Here is a 16,144-nt window from a genome sequence, read left to right on the forward strand (position 1 = left end):
ATCCTCTGCTGCCACTTTTATTTCCTGCTAGCTGTCTTAGTTATATTTGTTATTTTCAGCAATATTTATAAAACTAAGAATTACTACCTTGGCCACGTAGTTGCAGTAGCAGTGTTTCCTGGTTTAGGATGTCTTTAAAACATTATGTGGAGGAGTAATGGATTAAGCTCGGAGGGGAAAACAGAAGCTTGCTCAGGGTGTAGAGGATGGATCCAGGCCTGGGGTTATGAAAACCAGCTGGACTGGAGGTGTAAGATCCACAGTAGCTCTTGTGGTCAGTCCCGGGGGAGCCTCCCCTGGTGACTAGTCAAGAATCTGTTTCTCTTCTCACCTTCCCAGGCTGTATGTTGCTACCAGCATTGGCCTAGCCGAGTTCTCTGTGTCTGAACTCAAAATACTTTCTGGTTTTATTTCATTCTTATAAAGCTCAAAACCTGTTATCAGGTGGATAACTGATAATGAAAGGAAGATGTTGCCCTCTGCTGGTCGCCTTCTTTAGAAAGAGGGGGAAAAAGAAAAAATCATGGAGCTTATTGCTTTAAAATGAAAATTACTTTTTAAGGAAAGTATTTTTACATACCTGTCTTTCCACCTTCAGACCTGTGTTTTCATTTATCAATTACAATTACATACTGATACAACAGTGAATGCCACTATCAGGAAGACATAATACTGTCATTTAAACATCAGCTTCAATATAATGGTGTTAACAATAGACATTAGTATGTTTTGAAGACCACAATTCTGACTTTTTGCACTGTCTTATTTGTAATTGTTTTATATAAAAAGTCAATTGTGGAAATGAATATGAAGCCTGAATCTGATTTCCATAGCAACTGTGCTCAGCTTGAAAGTAAAAGGATATCTTACCATTTCATTTCCAAAGTCCTAGTCCTTGTGGCCCAGCAGGCATTGAAGTTAGTTCCATCTGAGTAATCTGAAGCCCATTTTGCATTACTGAGGAATGAATTTGCTGGCGTGTTGGGCTATGGGGCTAGTTACAAAGGTGTTTTTAACTGGGGAAAGGCAGCACACTAATACCACACAGCAGCCTCTCCAGTCCATCACTGGCATCATTATGAACTTCTGTGAAAGGAATTAGCTGTCTGTTTTGTGTCTATGGTAAATGGTGTTTCAAACTGTGTTGAATTTAACCAGTATAGGTTGTATTAAAACCAAATATAAGAGTTAATTTCACATTTTTTTGTTTTCCTGTATAGGTGATCTCTATGGTGCCATAGGCTCTCCAGTTAGATTGACTCGAACTGTTATTATTGGGAAACGTAAGGAGTTGGTGCAGCGCTTGCTCTATGTTCTAACTTACTTCATTCGGTGCTCTGAGCTGCAGGAAAATCAGCTGACGTGGAGTGGGAAGGCTGGAGAAGGAGAACAAGTTCTGAATGGAAGCAAGATAACAACTGCACTAGAAAAGGGCGAGGTAGAGGAGTCTGATTATGTGGTTGTCACTGTTAAAAATGAACCTGCTCTTGTGCCTCCAATCCTACCTCCGAAGAATCATGGAAGTAAGAACAATGGTATTGCAGAGTGGGTACATGACCCAGAAAGCACTCATGCTGTCCCAGCCTCTTCAAAAGAAAGAGAAGCAATAGGAAAGGCTGGTCAGAACTCTGAAGCATCTGTTGACTGTCTAACTAGCAGTTTCTGTAAAGGAGCAACTGATGGTAGGAAAAGAACTATCACTGATACAGGAATTGTATCCTGCCACTTTGAAGAGCCGTCTACTCTGGAGGATTTAATGGATATAAAGAAGAACAAGAACCAGAATGAGAGAAAAGTGGAAAAGCAATTGTCTAGTAGGTCATCTGCCTTACCTTGTCCTGAAAGGTCTGGCCACAGGAGTTCACACTTAGAAAAGGTCACCTTTCAGATTGGGAGTTCTGCATCTCCAGAGTCAGACTTAGAAACTCGTAGAAGAGAAATGGAAGAAAATCTGAAGACATACCGAAAAAGTCCAGAGGTAATACATTGTGCCTCAGGTTCCACAAATGTGACTGTGGATGCTTCCCAGAATCAAAAAGAAAGTTGTGAAGCTGCCTTCATACCCTTCATTAAACATGTTTGTGAGGGGAAAGAGAGTATACTTAACCAAAATGTGGAAAGTAAAAGAACTGAAATGAATTTAGTGAACATAATATCTAGTGACCCACTTTTACCCACAGATAACATAGAAACTGTAAAATTGCCAAGCCTGAAAGAAGCTAGAACTTTATGCTCTGGCAATCTAGAGGACTGTTCCCCTGGCTATGTAGAAGTAGGTTCTGCTGTCAAACGAGATTCCCCTAAAGTAGGTGCTAAAGATGTCCCCTATGGGGATGCTGGAAGAAAAATCTCCTTCAGAGTTGAAGGGGACATTCCAAGGAATGAGAGTTCAGACAGTGCTCTTGGAGCCAGTGACGAAGACGGGGATTGTTGTATCCCTGAAGAAGTGCATCATCATAATGCCAGCAAAAGACTTGAAGAGTTTGCAGAAGTGGAACTTCCATTACCAAGGTAAAGAAGTTTAAATTAATTTAGAACTAAATGGAGTCAAAAGCTGTTGCTAATTTAGAGATGTTTGGGCTTTCAAGACTGAAATCCTCTGGGATCTTGACTAAGTTCCTTGCAAACATGTCTGTAACAGACACTGATGTGGTTAGAATTTGTATAAACAAACTTGGTAAAAAGAAAACTAAAAGCAGGTTTAGATAGTGAAGATTTGTGACAAAGGTATTCTTCAAGTGTCTATTAAAAAGTTTCATCACTTTTTATTAGAAACTGCCTGAAACATTTAATGTAGATGTGTAGACAAAACATGTAAGAACAAGCAAAACTTGAGCTTTGCTTAAACTGATAATTCTTTAGATTTGAAATATTTGACAAAACAAATATTTAAAAAATATAAGAGCATCCTACTTGAAAACTTCTGAGGTCCACATGTAGCTTACTGATGCTTAAGGTAGATAGCTAGAAGAGTTTGCTTCTTGGGCTGAGTTGGAGAAAACACAATTTTAGCAAATCTGTTAGCTGCCTAACAGGGAGCTCATACATACCACAAGCTTTAATACATGTAGATTTGCCTTTTCATAAATTTGAAAGAATCAGTACATCATTAAAGTTCAGCTTTTAAAATCCTTGTTTCAAAGAGCAGCAGTAATTCATATACTGTATTTTGAGTACAACTATTGATTAATGTTGGCAGTAGAAGTAGTGATTAATCAAACTTCGTATTCATGTAAAATCTAATGCAATTTGTCAAGCAAGACTCTTACCTGCTTTGTATTTCTGTGTTTCAGGTCAAATACAATCAGCAGTCAATGTGTGAAAAATTTTGGAAGATCACTTTTAGGTGGTTATTGTCATACATACATACCTGATCTAGTGCTGCATGGAATAAATAATGATGAAAAACTCAAGCAGTGTCTACTAGCAGACCTACTTCATGCAATGCATGTGAGTTAAAGATCTCTTCTGAGTGATAGTAGGACTTTTGATGTTACTGAGATCTACAGAAGCAAGTACTTGGAATAGGTTTCTTTCTGCTTACCTTGTCTTAACAGCCACACCCGACATGTCTTCCTTCTTGAAAGGTGTAAGCCCTTAATTAATTGTGTGCAAAGCCTGTTCACACAAGAATCACATGTGCTTTCCTTTATAGTTAAGGCTTCTCTTCAAAGATAAACACAAGGAAAATTGTTTGCAACTTCAAGTTACAAACAAGGAAGTAAAACCTCAAACTGCTTCTCTTTTCAATCACAATAGCAGATAGAATTATCTATATTTTGTAAGATGTTTCAACTTGCTTTTTTATTATTATTTTGCCACTTTGTGGCATGTTTGACAAAGGAGATGAAGTCTTGTGCAGGCCCCTAGTATAACAGACTGTAGCAGAAATGACTGACTACATAAAGTAACGGTCTATAGGTAACACTTTTGCTACATTCTTACTGTAGGTACTCATAAATTACATAGTTAATTTATGACTATCCTTTCACTAAAGTAATTTTTAATGTTTATCTAGTCTAATAATTGTCAACAGTTTCTCTCTATAGCAATTAAGAATCATTCTGCTGGAATGAGTTTGTGTACTATCCAAAAGTGGTGTGTGTATGTAGCTACTTTAAACATTATCAGATTGATCTAATACGATACTGTCTCTTTGTGCAGATCCTGCCTTGATTGTGCATAGTGAAATCCCTCACACGTCTTGGAAACATTCAATATACTTTGACCATTACTGAATCAGTATAGTTACTGCTCTTTTCATTTTGGAAAAAACTTATCTTTTCAGGGAAGGTGTAATACTTGAAGAAAAAAATATTGGAGTAGTGACCTTAAAGCGCTACTCAAGCAAAAGTAAATGCCTTGATCAAATTGACAGTTAACTCTTAACTGACCCAATGCAGCTGAATGTAAACTCTGTCACTGAAGTTGGTATTCCTTGTCAGTTTGCAGATGCCTTTGGTTTCCTAGTGGACAAAAACATTCATTGAATCACTTTCTTATTCTCTGCTTCACTGTGAATAAAAGTGGTATGTCAGACTAAGTTGTGGTGGTGTATATGAAAGTGTCACATAATGTACTTTGTGTCTGTTGCAGCATCCTGTGCTAGATGAGCCCATAGCAGAAGCTGTCTGCATTATTGCAGACACTGATAAATGGAACGTACAAGTAGCTACAAGCCAGAGAAAGATGATGGACAATATGAAGTTAGGCAAGGATGTTTTGGTTTCAAGTCAAGTGTCCAGTTTATTGCAGTCAATTTTACAGCTTTACAAACTCAACGTCCCAGCTGACTTTGTAAGTATTTGTTTACTGAAGACTGAAGCCAATGAAAATTGCTTAGCTTAGATAGGAGATGCATAGTTTTATACACTGTGTTACTATATTAATGAACTAATGCCTGAAATAATGCAGAGTTGGTACAACATATTTAAAAGAATGCATGCTACAGTCAAGTAACAGGTACTTTTTAATCTGTATTTTACATCTAGTAGACCAGATTAAAGTTAAGTACTCCAAAATACAAAAGCCAGAACTAAAGTTGCTTAGGCAATTTTATAATTTCCATACTCCTCTACTCTTTAGGTTGTTGAAGTTTCCATCTACCCAAAACTGTTTATAGCATTCAGCCTTCTGTTCTTGGGCTTTCTATGCAACCCCAAGCAGTAGATGCCTCTTCTTTCTCCTCCCCAGATAATTTTGCCTGTGTTTACTTGACCCTTCTGTTTTAGGCATATTTTAGCCAACCCTATCAGCAAGTACTGTCTCAGATACCCTTGCTATTGGATAGGATTGCTGGGAGGAGACTGAAATCTCCTGTGTGTTGCAGCAGGGAGTGTTACTTTGTCAGACTGCATATTCCCTATCCCACAGCATCCTTTCCTGTCCTCATTAGCAGTGGAGTTCATCAGAGCAAATCACTAATGCTGGTTTTGCTGATTACAGCAAAATTACCCACAAGTCTGACTGTGGTAGTTATAATACAGTTTTCAATCTGCAGTTGTAAGTGAGAGGAGATAGGCTGTTTTTTTTCAGTAGTCACCCCTTTTTCAATTAACAGAATGTGTTCTTTAGCAAATAGTCTTGGGAAATGTGCAATTATTGTGCTAGCAGATGGAAGAGGAAGATTGAGCTAAACACTAACATCTGTAAATAATGTTAGTCTGCACTGTTTTGGATAAAAGCAGTGGAATTGATTATGTTGAAGTACTTGAAGTCAAGTGCTAGGCAAAATATGTGGGTACATTGTCCTTATTGTCTCTGAATTCTTCCAGATATGAAAAATATACAACTTCAGTTAAAATTTAATCCTAACACTTGCACAGTAACACCTTAAATTCTGGCATTTTTAAATGGAATAGTTGATTCTGCAACTGAAGTGTCCTTTCCAGTGTTGCACTGGGGCTTGTGCGTGGCATTTCTGTATGCTTTGTGTGCTACTGGAGGGGTTTGGAGATGGAAGGTTTTTCAGGGTTTATTTACTTTTTTTGTGTGTGTGTAAAATGGAACAGTGAAATGACAGTGTTAGTAGCTTGTACATTTTCTACAATTCAAGTTAGAGACACTTGGATCCTTCTGTTGGTGCATCACTTACTTAAAACAGAACCATTGGTGCATGGAAGTTAAGCATTTCACCAAAATTGGGGAAGAAGTGTAACTTTTTTATTGTAGTGATTTTATGTATTTAGATTTTAATAAATACATATGTAGCAATATTGATCAGATGCACATAATGCAGTATGTTTTAAGTTTACTTCAGGAGTTTGTTTCTTTGCATGCATTTACTGTTCAGATTCATAAGTTTTTGGGGGTTTTGTGGTACAACATAAAACAAAGCCCAGCTTGAGACCAGATTAAAGGCAAGTGGTGGTAACTTTGTTATGGCGCTTCAGACTGGTAACCGTGCTGCAGAGAGCTTTGCAGTATGCCTGGGTGAGAGGGAAGTGATGATTGCAGCTGCTATACGTCAGCAATATGTCAAAAGTTTTACCTGCACCTTTAAACTAATTTTAAGCTACTTTTCTATTTTTAGAAGTGACTTGACTCTTTTTTTTCCATTTAGTCAATGAGAAAAGCTGCAGAGGAAGCTAACATTAAAAAAGGACTTCTGTACCTTGCTTAATGTGTACATTTCAAACAAAATGGATTCATATACTGAGCTTACAATGAAAAGTGTCTTGATTCTTCACTGGCATTCAGAAGGAGCAAATAATCTTATGTAAAGAATCTCTCTATTAGAATAATGTGGGATTGCTCCTTCACAACTTAAAAAAAAAAAAAAAGAGTCCACAATCCTTTAGCACTAGTACTGGAATTGCAATATATTGAACTACTTTGTGAATCAGCTGCATGCTCCCTTGCACCACTGAGGAAATGCTCATATGCTTATTTCATTAGAGTTACTTGTAATGGAATAGATTGAGAATATTTCCCATTCGACTAGAATCAGAAATCTTATGATGATAATGACTTGAGTGAAAAATTACCTGAAACAAATAGATCAAACTAGTCTCAAAATGCTTTTGCCTTTCTTCCACTGATCTCAGTGATCTTATTCTACTAGTATGTAGCATATTTTAAAAAAGACTTCTATCTTCCCTGGTTAAGACCTGATAAAAGCTCAGAGAATCATTAAAAATCTTCATCTTGCTCAAGACCATCAGAAAAATTAATGGTATTCTACCTACTAGCATGAGTCACTTTTTTCATAATTATTTTTCAATTTAAAAAAAAACCTGTTTCACATTATCTCATTTCTAATATTTATGGTTTTCATTCAAGTTGAAAAGTACATTGGATGATGGCCTGAAGCTATTCACTGCTACTGTTTCTAATTGCTGTCTACCCTGCTGGATGATTATACATTTCGTAATGTGAGGTTCTGCATGTGCTTCCTGCTTTCATCTCCTGGAGTTTGGGGATCTGAACTAATCTAATTTTTTTGAAGCGGTCGTCCCAGTGCAGAGAAGGAATATATCGAATTCAATGTACTTTTTATCCTAGAACAAAGTACCTGATAAGACATCCTATCTACTCACCTTGTGAAGACATCCTACCTACTGACCTTGTCTTGCCAAAAAAACCTGCTGTCTCTATTTGAAGCTAAGGTTCATTTGCTCTCCTGCAGTTGTATGAAAAATTACCATGCATCACATTACTTTATTTTAAAATAATATGCATTTCTAGCATGCTACTGCTGAAGAAAAGGGGAGTGATTAAATTAGTATTTTGTCTTGAACTCTTGCCTTTTGGCAAAGAGCAGCAAATATTTAAGCCATTTTGTACTAGACATACCTAGGGCTAATAAAAACAAATGCCTAAAAAAGATTTGTAATCTAGCTTCTCCAGTAAAGTAGTGAGCGAAAGAGCTGTAATTTTATAACAAATAAGATAATGGTGTCTTCTACTTCTGAAGTCTTAGTTTCTTGAATGGCAGATCTCCAGGGCTAAAGAGTGCTCATTTTAGGAACTGTTGTCTAAACTGATTTTTTCAGAACAAATTGTTACAGACTTGTAACAAAGACAACTTGATCCAAGTATTCTGTTTTGATTCTTATTGAGATGTCTTGAGTGTCTTTGGACCTGGTTAAAACTTAAACGTCAGCAGAAACACTGGCTGACTTGAGTGGGATGTGCAGTTTGTACAATAAACTTGCTGCCCAAATAAGCTGGAACGCCCCAGTTGTATGAGTTGGTTCCTCTTCGAAGGGTAGTGTAACTTTTTAACGTTTCTAGCACAGCTGTAACAAGATCAGTTGCCTCTTCTGGTTCTGGAGTGGAGATTTAGTTTGAAAGATCTCAGTTTCCTAGCTCAGGTAGAAGCTGAAATTATATTCTTACATTTCTGTAAAATCTGTATGTGATTGCTAAAGCCCTTCTGAGCTTTTTGGTCTCTTTACAGTGCATAATGCATCTTGAGGATAGACTACAGGAGATGTATCTCAAAAGCAAAATGCTTTCAGAGTATCTGCGAGGACACACAAGAGTGCATGTAAAAGAACTAGGAATTGTATTGGGGTGAGTATTGCAGATATCTCTTAACCAATGGCAAAACTTGGGGCAGTTATTTTCCTTTTCAGTTTCTGAATCCTCATGTCTTATTCCTACGAGGACTTGCTTCTTCATATTTAGCACTCTCCTCTTTCATGTGCCTAATAAAGTGTAAAAGTGGGTTCTATTGAGCCATCTGGAAATCAGGAGGAGACACAGTTCAACAGCAAGAGCAAATCGCTTGTCATTCTTAAACCTTCAGAATGAAGAAAGTTTGGAGGTTATCCCCACATTCATATGTATGCTTTCTGTCTCATCAATCCCAACAAATACTTGAAAATTTGCAAAGTTAGGTAGTGCAGTTGAATCTTGAGGGAAGAGGGGTTCTCAAAAAACAGGTGTAGGAAAATAGACAGGTGTCCTGTTTGCAGCTGTCGTTTTATAATAGCACTTGATTGGCATACAAGCTTCATGGATGTACCAGCTGACAGCAAAACAGGGGGGAAGGGGGAAGAAGTGAATACACATTCTCAGTAAGATTGTTTTTAGCACTGTGGGTAAAAATTTATCCGGACTGTTGAAGATTTCATACTGAGAAATGTAGCTGTGAATAGGAAACCCCTGACATAAGCACTTTTCTTGGTGTATGTATGTAAATACATACATACATCCTGGTCTCTGAGCAGCTTTACATTGGAAATGGTTGGAAACTGCTGCATTTGAGAGATATTCCTGGTAGTGTTATTGCATAATAATTCATAATTACAGCTTTTGGTTATTTTTTATAAGAAAGTCCTACTGTGTGGTGAACTGAGTTATATTTAAAAAATGAAATGCACAGTTCTCAGTAAGTGGATGTTTAGTACTTTCTTAAACTGGGCTTATTGGTTGGTGCCTTCTGACTGGCAAGACTACAAGCTAAGGCTTATGGCTTAGCAGATAAGTAGAAGTTTTTATTTAAACAAAAAAAAATTATATACCACCAAATGTGATGCTTCTGTCTTTTGACTTAAATGGTAGCATACTTCTTGGTTTTAAGCATGATTACCTACCTTTACTGGTATGCTATGAGTAATGGCAATAAATCATTGAATAATGAACTCAGACATAGCAAGACACTTTCCAGTTTCTTTAAAGTGGATGGAAAATATCCTCTTGTGTTTCTCTTCTTTTGTGAAGGTGACGGTATATTTAAAAATCTGTCTCTTTGTTTTTTAATTTCTAGGATTGAATCCAATGATTTGCCTTTGTTGGCTGCTATAGCAAGTACTCATTCCCCATATGTTGCTCAAATACTCTTATAAATTAAAATCTCAGGATAGTCATTCCTTTAAAGTGAAATAAAGAAAATGGGAATATTGAATGAAGAACAGAGGTGCCAAACACTGGTAAAGGGGAACACTGGGGAAAGCAGGTGATGACTCTACATTCTACCACCTTCTGATTCTGATTTCAACCGGAGGACTTCAGTTTACATAACATAAAAGGCATTCAGGTTTTTCTTACAATCTCACTTCTGACTTAAATCAAGAAAGTGACTGCATACTTGCATTTTATTTTTATTCAAAGTTAACACTATGTGGCAGACCAGGAGCTGCCCTCCAAAACGCTGCTCAAAACCATGAAGTAACAGTTAAAAGAACAAGTGGGTTAGAACAGATTTCATAATACTACTCTTGAGTGTGGTGTGCTGTATGATTCTTTGCTGGGGAGGAGGAGGAGCTCTAAGCTACATATATACCATTCCTATACACAAGTGTATTAGATGGGACATGATTCTCTTGCAGAGCATGGTTTTATATAGTAGAAGTGATGGGCTCGGAGGAAGAAGCCTGGATTCAGCAGCCAAATGTTATATGGGAATGGAGGTGTTAATGAGGTGATGCAACTTTTCCCTGAAAGGATAAGCAGTTAAACCTGTGGCTGCTTCTGTTTCATTGAAGAGGCATTCAAATGACCCCATGGCTGTAAGTGAAATGGACTTCTGAGATAAGGATTTTGTGGGAAAGCCTTATGGAATTTCTGCTACAAGTTTACATTTGTTGCTGATGCAACTTAAATAACTCTTGGGTTTCCGTATGACTGTAGTCCTGGGAACTAAACCTGTGTCTTGGTGTCATCAAGTATTGCTGTCTCCAAGGAGGATGAATTTGACAAACTTTGTACGACACCAGTGCTGTCAGTGCATGTCTGTGCGCACACACCGAGCGATTGGCACAAACTGAAGACAGCTCTACTGAGGAAATGAAAGACAACAACCAACCCCTCACCAAACCTTTAGTCAAAAGTATTACTTTTTTTTCAGGTATGAGTTGTCATTCTAAGTAGGAATAAAAGAGGAGCGTTGTTTGAAGTAAAATGAAATTTAGGGGGCAAACCCCAGTATTTGATATTACTATGAATGTTTGCAATTACCCTTTTTGATGTTACAGAAATCTTGAACTATCATCCGGGTGCCTTTCTTTAATAGGTTAACTACTCTGAGACCAGAAACGACTTCTTTGCTAGGTGATACTGGCCTTCTGTGTTTCTAGACAGCAAAATAAAGTTTTGTATTTTACTGTTCTCATGTGGTTGATAACATGAATGTAAAAAAATATTTTGTGCATCAAGCACTCTAAGCTGGATATGAAGCTGTGGACCAGACCGAGGAAAGAACAAAGGATCAAAACATTCTTAAAGTAACGGAAAACTCAATGTTGGACCATCCTATTGTGAGCCAGCATGAATAAGCTGTCTGAAATTGTCATCTTGCAAGCAAATTGCTAGCAGCACAATTGCCTGGGAATAGTGAATTCTCATAATAAACTCCTGATCACCAGTTATGAGTTTTCCTCTTCGGTGATTACAGATTTTTAACACTGAAGGGACACACTTTTATGAAAAGTGTTTTTATTTCCTACTACCTTGATGTTTGGACTTTTCTACAGTAAACTTTCAATTATTTGAAACAATGAAATATGTGTATTATGAGTTGTTTAAATGTGATGGGGGGTGGGGTCTTAATTAACCTTGTGTTGTTTTTTGAGGGAAATAGGTAGACTGACCTACTGTGAAAAGGGGTTGTTTCCAAGTGGGGGAATACTTAGTATTCTGATACAACACTTCTAAAGCTGTTCTGACCTAAAATTCCAGATGTTTCTTTTATTTCATTTTCATACTTTTCCTAATATTCTGCCTAGAAAGGCTAAAATCTTTTTATAGTTCAGGTTTTCTCCTACTGCTTATACTTAAGCAAAATTTAGTATCTTTGGTCTGTGAATCCTTCTATCTGCTGTAAAGTAAACTTACTTTAGATACTCTATTCCACAAGGTTAAGACAAAAGAACTACAAAACAAGTCACATATTCCTAAACTACCCCTATGATGGAGAATGTGTGCATGCACATGTGTAGGACTATGAAACTACTTCGCTGAGTGTATATAGAAATCCTCGTGTACTTTATTTCGTATCACTCTTAAATAGTATCTGAGTTCATTAAAAGTCAAATTCAGTTATCTTAAAGTATTAGTTGGTTTTTATCTGAACAGACTGACAATTCTTCAAAGAAATATGTGCTAACATGGAAATCTGAGCTTTTGTTATCATAGAGTTTACTAAGGAGGTAATAGGTCAGCCAACATGCAATGATTGCAAGACTTAATATGTTGATTAGTAACATCCGATTTCACTGCAGATATTTTTTTTTTAAGATAAAAAAATTAAAAACCTGCCTTCTGGCAAAACATCAAATTAACCTTGGGGTGGCAGGTGAGCTGATGGTGAAAAGCACTTGGATTTTCTTCATCCCAGGCTAAAACTTTATTGTTCTTGCTGCTTTCTCTAACACTTTGCTGCTCTTCAGAATTATGTGATGAACTATCTTGTTCTCACTGGTTTAGTTCTGGAGGAAAGAAAATTTGAACTGAAAGCTGTTTATTACCTTTAAAAGGCTTTAAACTAAAGAAAGTTAAATACATGTTTTCCCTTCCACCAAATGTACTACCTCAGTTGTCAGGATTCCACCTTCTAGGGCTTTTTTTGACTCGGTAAGTCTTTAACTTGTTTTTGTTAGCATCTTGCTGTATATGTAAATTAGTGTGGCATGACAGGGCAGTAAGTATTTACAGATGTGTTGTAAGACATCTTTAGGGCATGTTTCTGTTTTTATTTTAATAGGATGAAAAGTGATATGAATGTACAGCTGTGTTTAGAACTGATAATGTAGCTTAATTTTCAAATATTCCAAAGTTGGTTTTATCAGTATTATGTAGGTTTTTTGTAAACTTAAATACATACTTTCTTGGTTAAGTGGGAGTGCACAGTATTTCCAAGATCCCACATAAATGCAGTTTACACAGTGTGATTTAAAGAATGTATGCTTTTTTTTTTTGGGCAAGACTAAACCTTCATACACAGAAAGGAGAAATTAACTGCTAAATTGTGGTATTTAATCTAAATTACTTCTTTAACTCAAAACAATACCAACATTTTAATAAAGCAGGTACTCTCTGAACTAATGTATACAACTTTATTCTGCCCAAAATAAATGAATGGGCACTAATTCTGTAATTTTGTCAGTCACATTTTTATTGACAGCTTCCAGAGTTGTAGATTGATCTTCCTTATTCCCTTCTATGTGCATCTTTAGTCTTGAAGTAAAAAACCCTTTTCAGACATACCAAATTCTTGTATATAAAGTTTACACAAAAGTATTGTTTATCCCTCAACTATAATTTCAATTAAAAGGATCCAACTCAAAATTGAGTCTGAACTGCTGAATATACTCTAGACACTTTTTCTGGGTTTTTTTTTAGCTCAAGTGGGCTAATTTGACATACGTAGCAGGCTTTCCATAGTAGAAAAAGTTGTGTGTTGCTATTGCATGTTTGGAGAACATAGGCTTTAATAAGGAATGACTGAGTTCTGATGTCAAAATACATGTGGGGTTTTTTTCTTATAGCTGTTTATGTATGCTATCATTTTGGTTTATTTCTTTGCGGCATTTGGTGCAATAAAGTTTCTGAAATGAACATAAATGGCATTTGGTATCTTTCTTTTTAAAACTTCCTTCTGAAATAGTTGCTGTTGTAGCTGAGATCTAACAGTGCTTAGGCATCTGACCCATTAGTGGAGTTAAGTAAATATTTCAAGAAATGTCTAACTTGAAGGCTTTTTGGAACCTGGTTGAGACAATTAGCATCTTTGGAAGCTTTACCCCACTTATACATGTAAACAAGAGCTCTTGTAATGTAAAAATTAACGGCAAAAAATTATGGAAATTGAAGACAGACTGTCTTCTACAGACATTGTGTCTTTGTGTCTGTCACTTTGCTCAAATGCCTATGAAATTAGTTATCTGAAAAATGTGTCACTATTACGTAATATATCCAATTGTAAAAATTATGCATCCTAGCAGGAACGAGTGACACCTTGTGTCTACTAGACTGAATTCATTGATGGGCTTGACATGAATTAGTTTAGAATAAAAAGGTCTTCAATTTGTCAAACTCTCAATTACCTGTATTTCTGATGAGTTTTCTAGACCTTACTGGGGAAAGTCGTTATTTACACAGTGAAAGTTGAAAAGTGACAACTGTAATTATGCTGAGCATCTTTGAACAGGTCTAATTTATAGGGTGTAAGCATTTCTTATCTGTTGACTAAAGTTTTTGAGGTTTGCTTGTTGGTCAGGCCAGACAGGGTGGGAAATAAAAGCCCAGGAGCTTGGGTGTCAAGGACTTTTCACAGTGCTCTGAATGCAGCTCCTAGCTTTCTGATCTGTCTGTGGTAATTATCAACTCTGGAGCATTTGGAAATAAATCTGTTTGTTTTATCATGCTCAAAGGTGCTAAATGCTTGGGTCTACACACTTGAAAGGAGGAGAAACGTCTGCTAGCATTGTCTACTGCAACTCCTGTTTAATTCGTGGTCCTATTAGTGCTCCTGTACTAATGGTGACCTGTCATGGAGATGAACTAAATTTGGTGTTTATGATACTGAAAGTTTTTTGATGAGAAAGGTACATTGAAGTGAGGGTGTTGTGGTTAGCTGCCTCCTTCTTTTAAAGGCTGTGCTGTCTTGAGAAAGCTTGAAACAATTTAGCAGCTAACTGCTATAACAAGGGGAAGACCCCATTACCTTGTTGGGTTTTTCCACCTGTCGTACTTGTTGCATCTCAAAGTTGTTTATGCTGTGTCTTGGTATGTTGTTCATTTAATCACTTATATCCAGGTGCAGTATGTTTGGAAAAAAAAAAAAAGCTGCTGATAGTTGTTGTCTGGGTTAACAAGTTGAATTTGGCTCCAATAAGTGTGAGTGTAAAGGCATTGGAAGAGATGGGACCCTTCAGCTAAGGGCAGGGGAGAAAAGCAGTGAGACTGCTCCAGCGTCTGATGTCTTTGATACTTGTGGGCCATTGGACTGGCTCAGCAGTTTGTGTGGGGCAGCAACCTGGGCTTCTACCCAGGCTTTGTAAGACTCTGTGAAGCTCCTCTGCTGTGGTTTTGCTACTGTTGAAAGATTGTAGATAAGCTGTTGGTCATATCAACTAGTTTAACTTTTCCCTAATGGATTCTTAGCAAATTTCTTTGAGAATTTATATGATTGGGACTGTGGCAGGTTAGAAAGAGGCAGCTGCGTAGGCTGGTGCACCAGTATAAAATGGCCAAGCACTGGGAAAAGGGTGGAGACCTGTAGTAATAAATAGTTATATGGTATGGCTAAGAGGACTGCCAAGGAGCATTTAGAACTGACAGCTGCAAAAGAGAATTAACACCCACATTTGAAAAACTATTGAACTCTGCAGTCAAATTCTGTGACTAGTTCCAAAGATATGCTTTAGAATAATATAAATATTAATGGTGAACAAATTATTTAACCCTCTTTTTTCTTAAATAGCACAGAGAATCACACAACTGATGAAGAGAGATTCTCATGTAACAGGTAGTTCAAGGCATAAGTAAACATGAACAGTATCACAAAGTAACCAAGTCTTGTGCCAAAATTCTGCCAGTAATTTTCCTTTCTTTTCTCTCTAAATCAAAAAGTCTTATAAGATAGCAGAGGTTTTTAGTACCTGTACAGTTGAAGAGGACGTGATTGTGAAAATAAGAAACAGGCTTTTGGACATGAAGGACATAGAGCTGAGTGACAAACCATGAGACTGTGACCTATTGGGCTTCTGATCCCACATAAAATTAGCTTAAGTGGCCACATGCTAGTAATCCACATGCTGGAAAATTACTCTTGCAATAGTTGCAGTCAGTTGTCTTTGTCTGGCACAATCCCAAAGCTAAAACAGTTTAAGCAGTACAAGTAGAGTAGCATCTTGTCTCAAAATCCTAAAGGTCAACACAAGGCCAAAAGGCTTAGGAGTGACTGTCAAGCACTTAAAAATAAATATAATCTCATAAACTGGATTTCTTCCACTCAGAGCTACAAGAGAGCTTCCACTGTGATCTGGCAAAATGGTGATTGAGAGAGAGCAGACTGCACTGGGGAAGGACTTTCCCACCAAGGAAAAGCTCCTGCTCCTACGGGAAGAGAAATGTATGCGGATGTGGAAATGCGAAGTGATACTTAGGTCTGCCTGAGATCTTCCCAGGTAGTGGTTGTGCTGTGTCTGGTAAGAGTGCTGTGGGGTCAAGGGCTGGGATATTTGGCTCACAAAAA

At 37.2% G+C, this 16,144-nt stretch overlaps 1 protein-coding gene across 5 annotated transcripts in view; it reads left to right on the plus strand.

Annotated features, from left to right (window-relative positions):
• Positions 1–13,509, plus strand: part of FNIP2 (folliculin interacting protein 2) — a 49,799-nt gene extending 36,290 nt beyond the window's left edge. For all 5 annotated transcript variants that reach the window (XM_051617084.1, XM_051617086.1, XM_051617082.1 and 2 more), the window contains 5 exons: positions 1,221–2,511; positions 3,294–3,450; positions 4,597–4,797; positions 8,402–8,517; positions 9,716–13,509. In XM_051617084.1, the coding sequence (XP_051473044.1) occupies positions 1,221–2,511; positions 3,294–3,450; positions 4,597–4,797; positions 8,402–8,517; positions 9,716–9,794 (1,844 nt within the window). In that variant the 3' untranslated portion in view covers positions 9,795–13,509. The remainder of the gene's footprint in view (positions 1–1,220; positions 2,512–3,293; positions 3,451–4,596; positions 4,798–8,401; positions 8,518–9,715) is intronic.
• The last annotated feature ends 2,635 nt before the right edge of the window (positions 13,510–16,144 follow it).

This window comes from Apus apus, chromosome 4, assembly GCF_020740795.1.
Source record: "Apus apus isolate bApuApu2 chromosome 4, bApuApu2.pri.cur, whole genome shotgun sequence".
In the NCBI taxonomy this organism is placed as follows: domain Eukaryota; kingdom Metazoa; phylum Chordata; class Aves; order Apodiformes; family Apodidae; genus Apus; species Apus apus.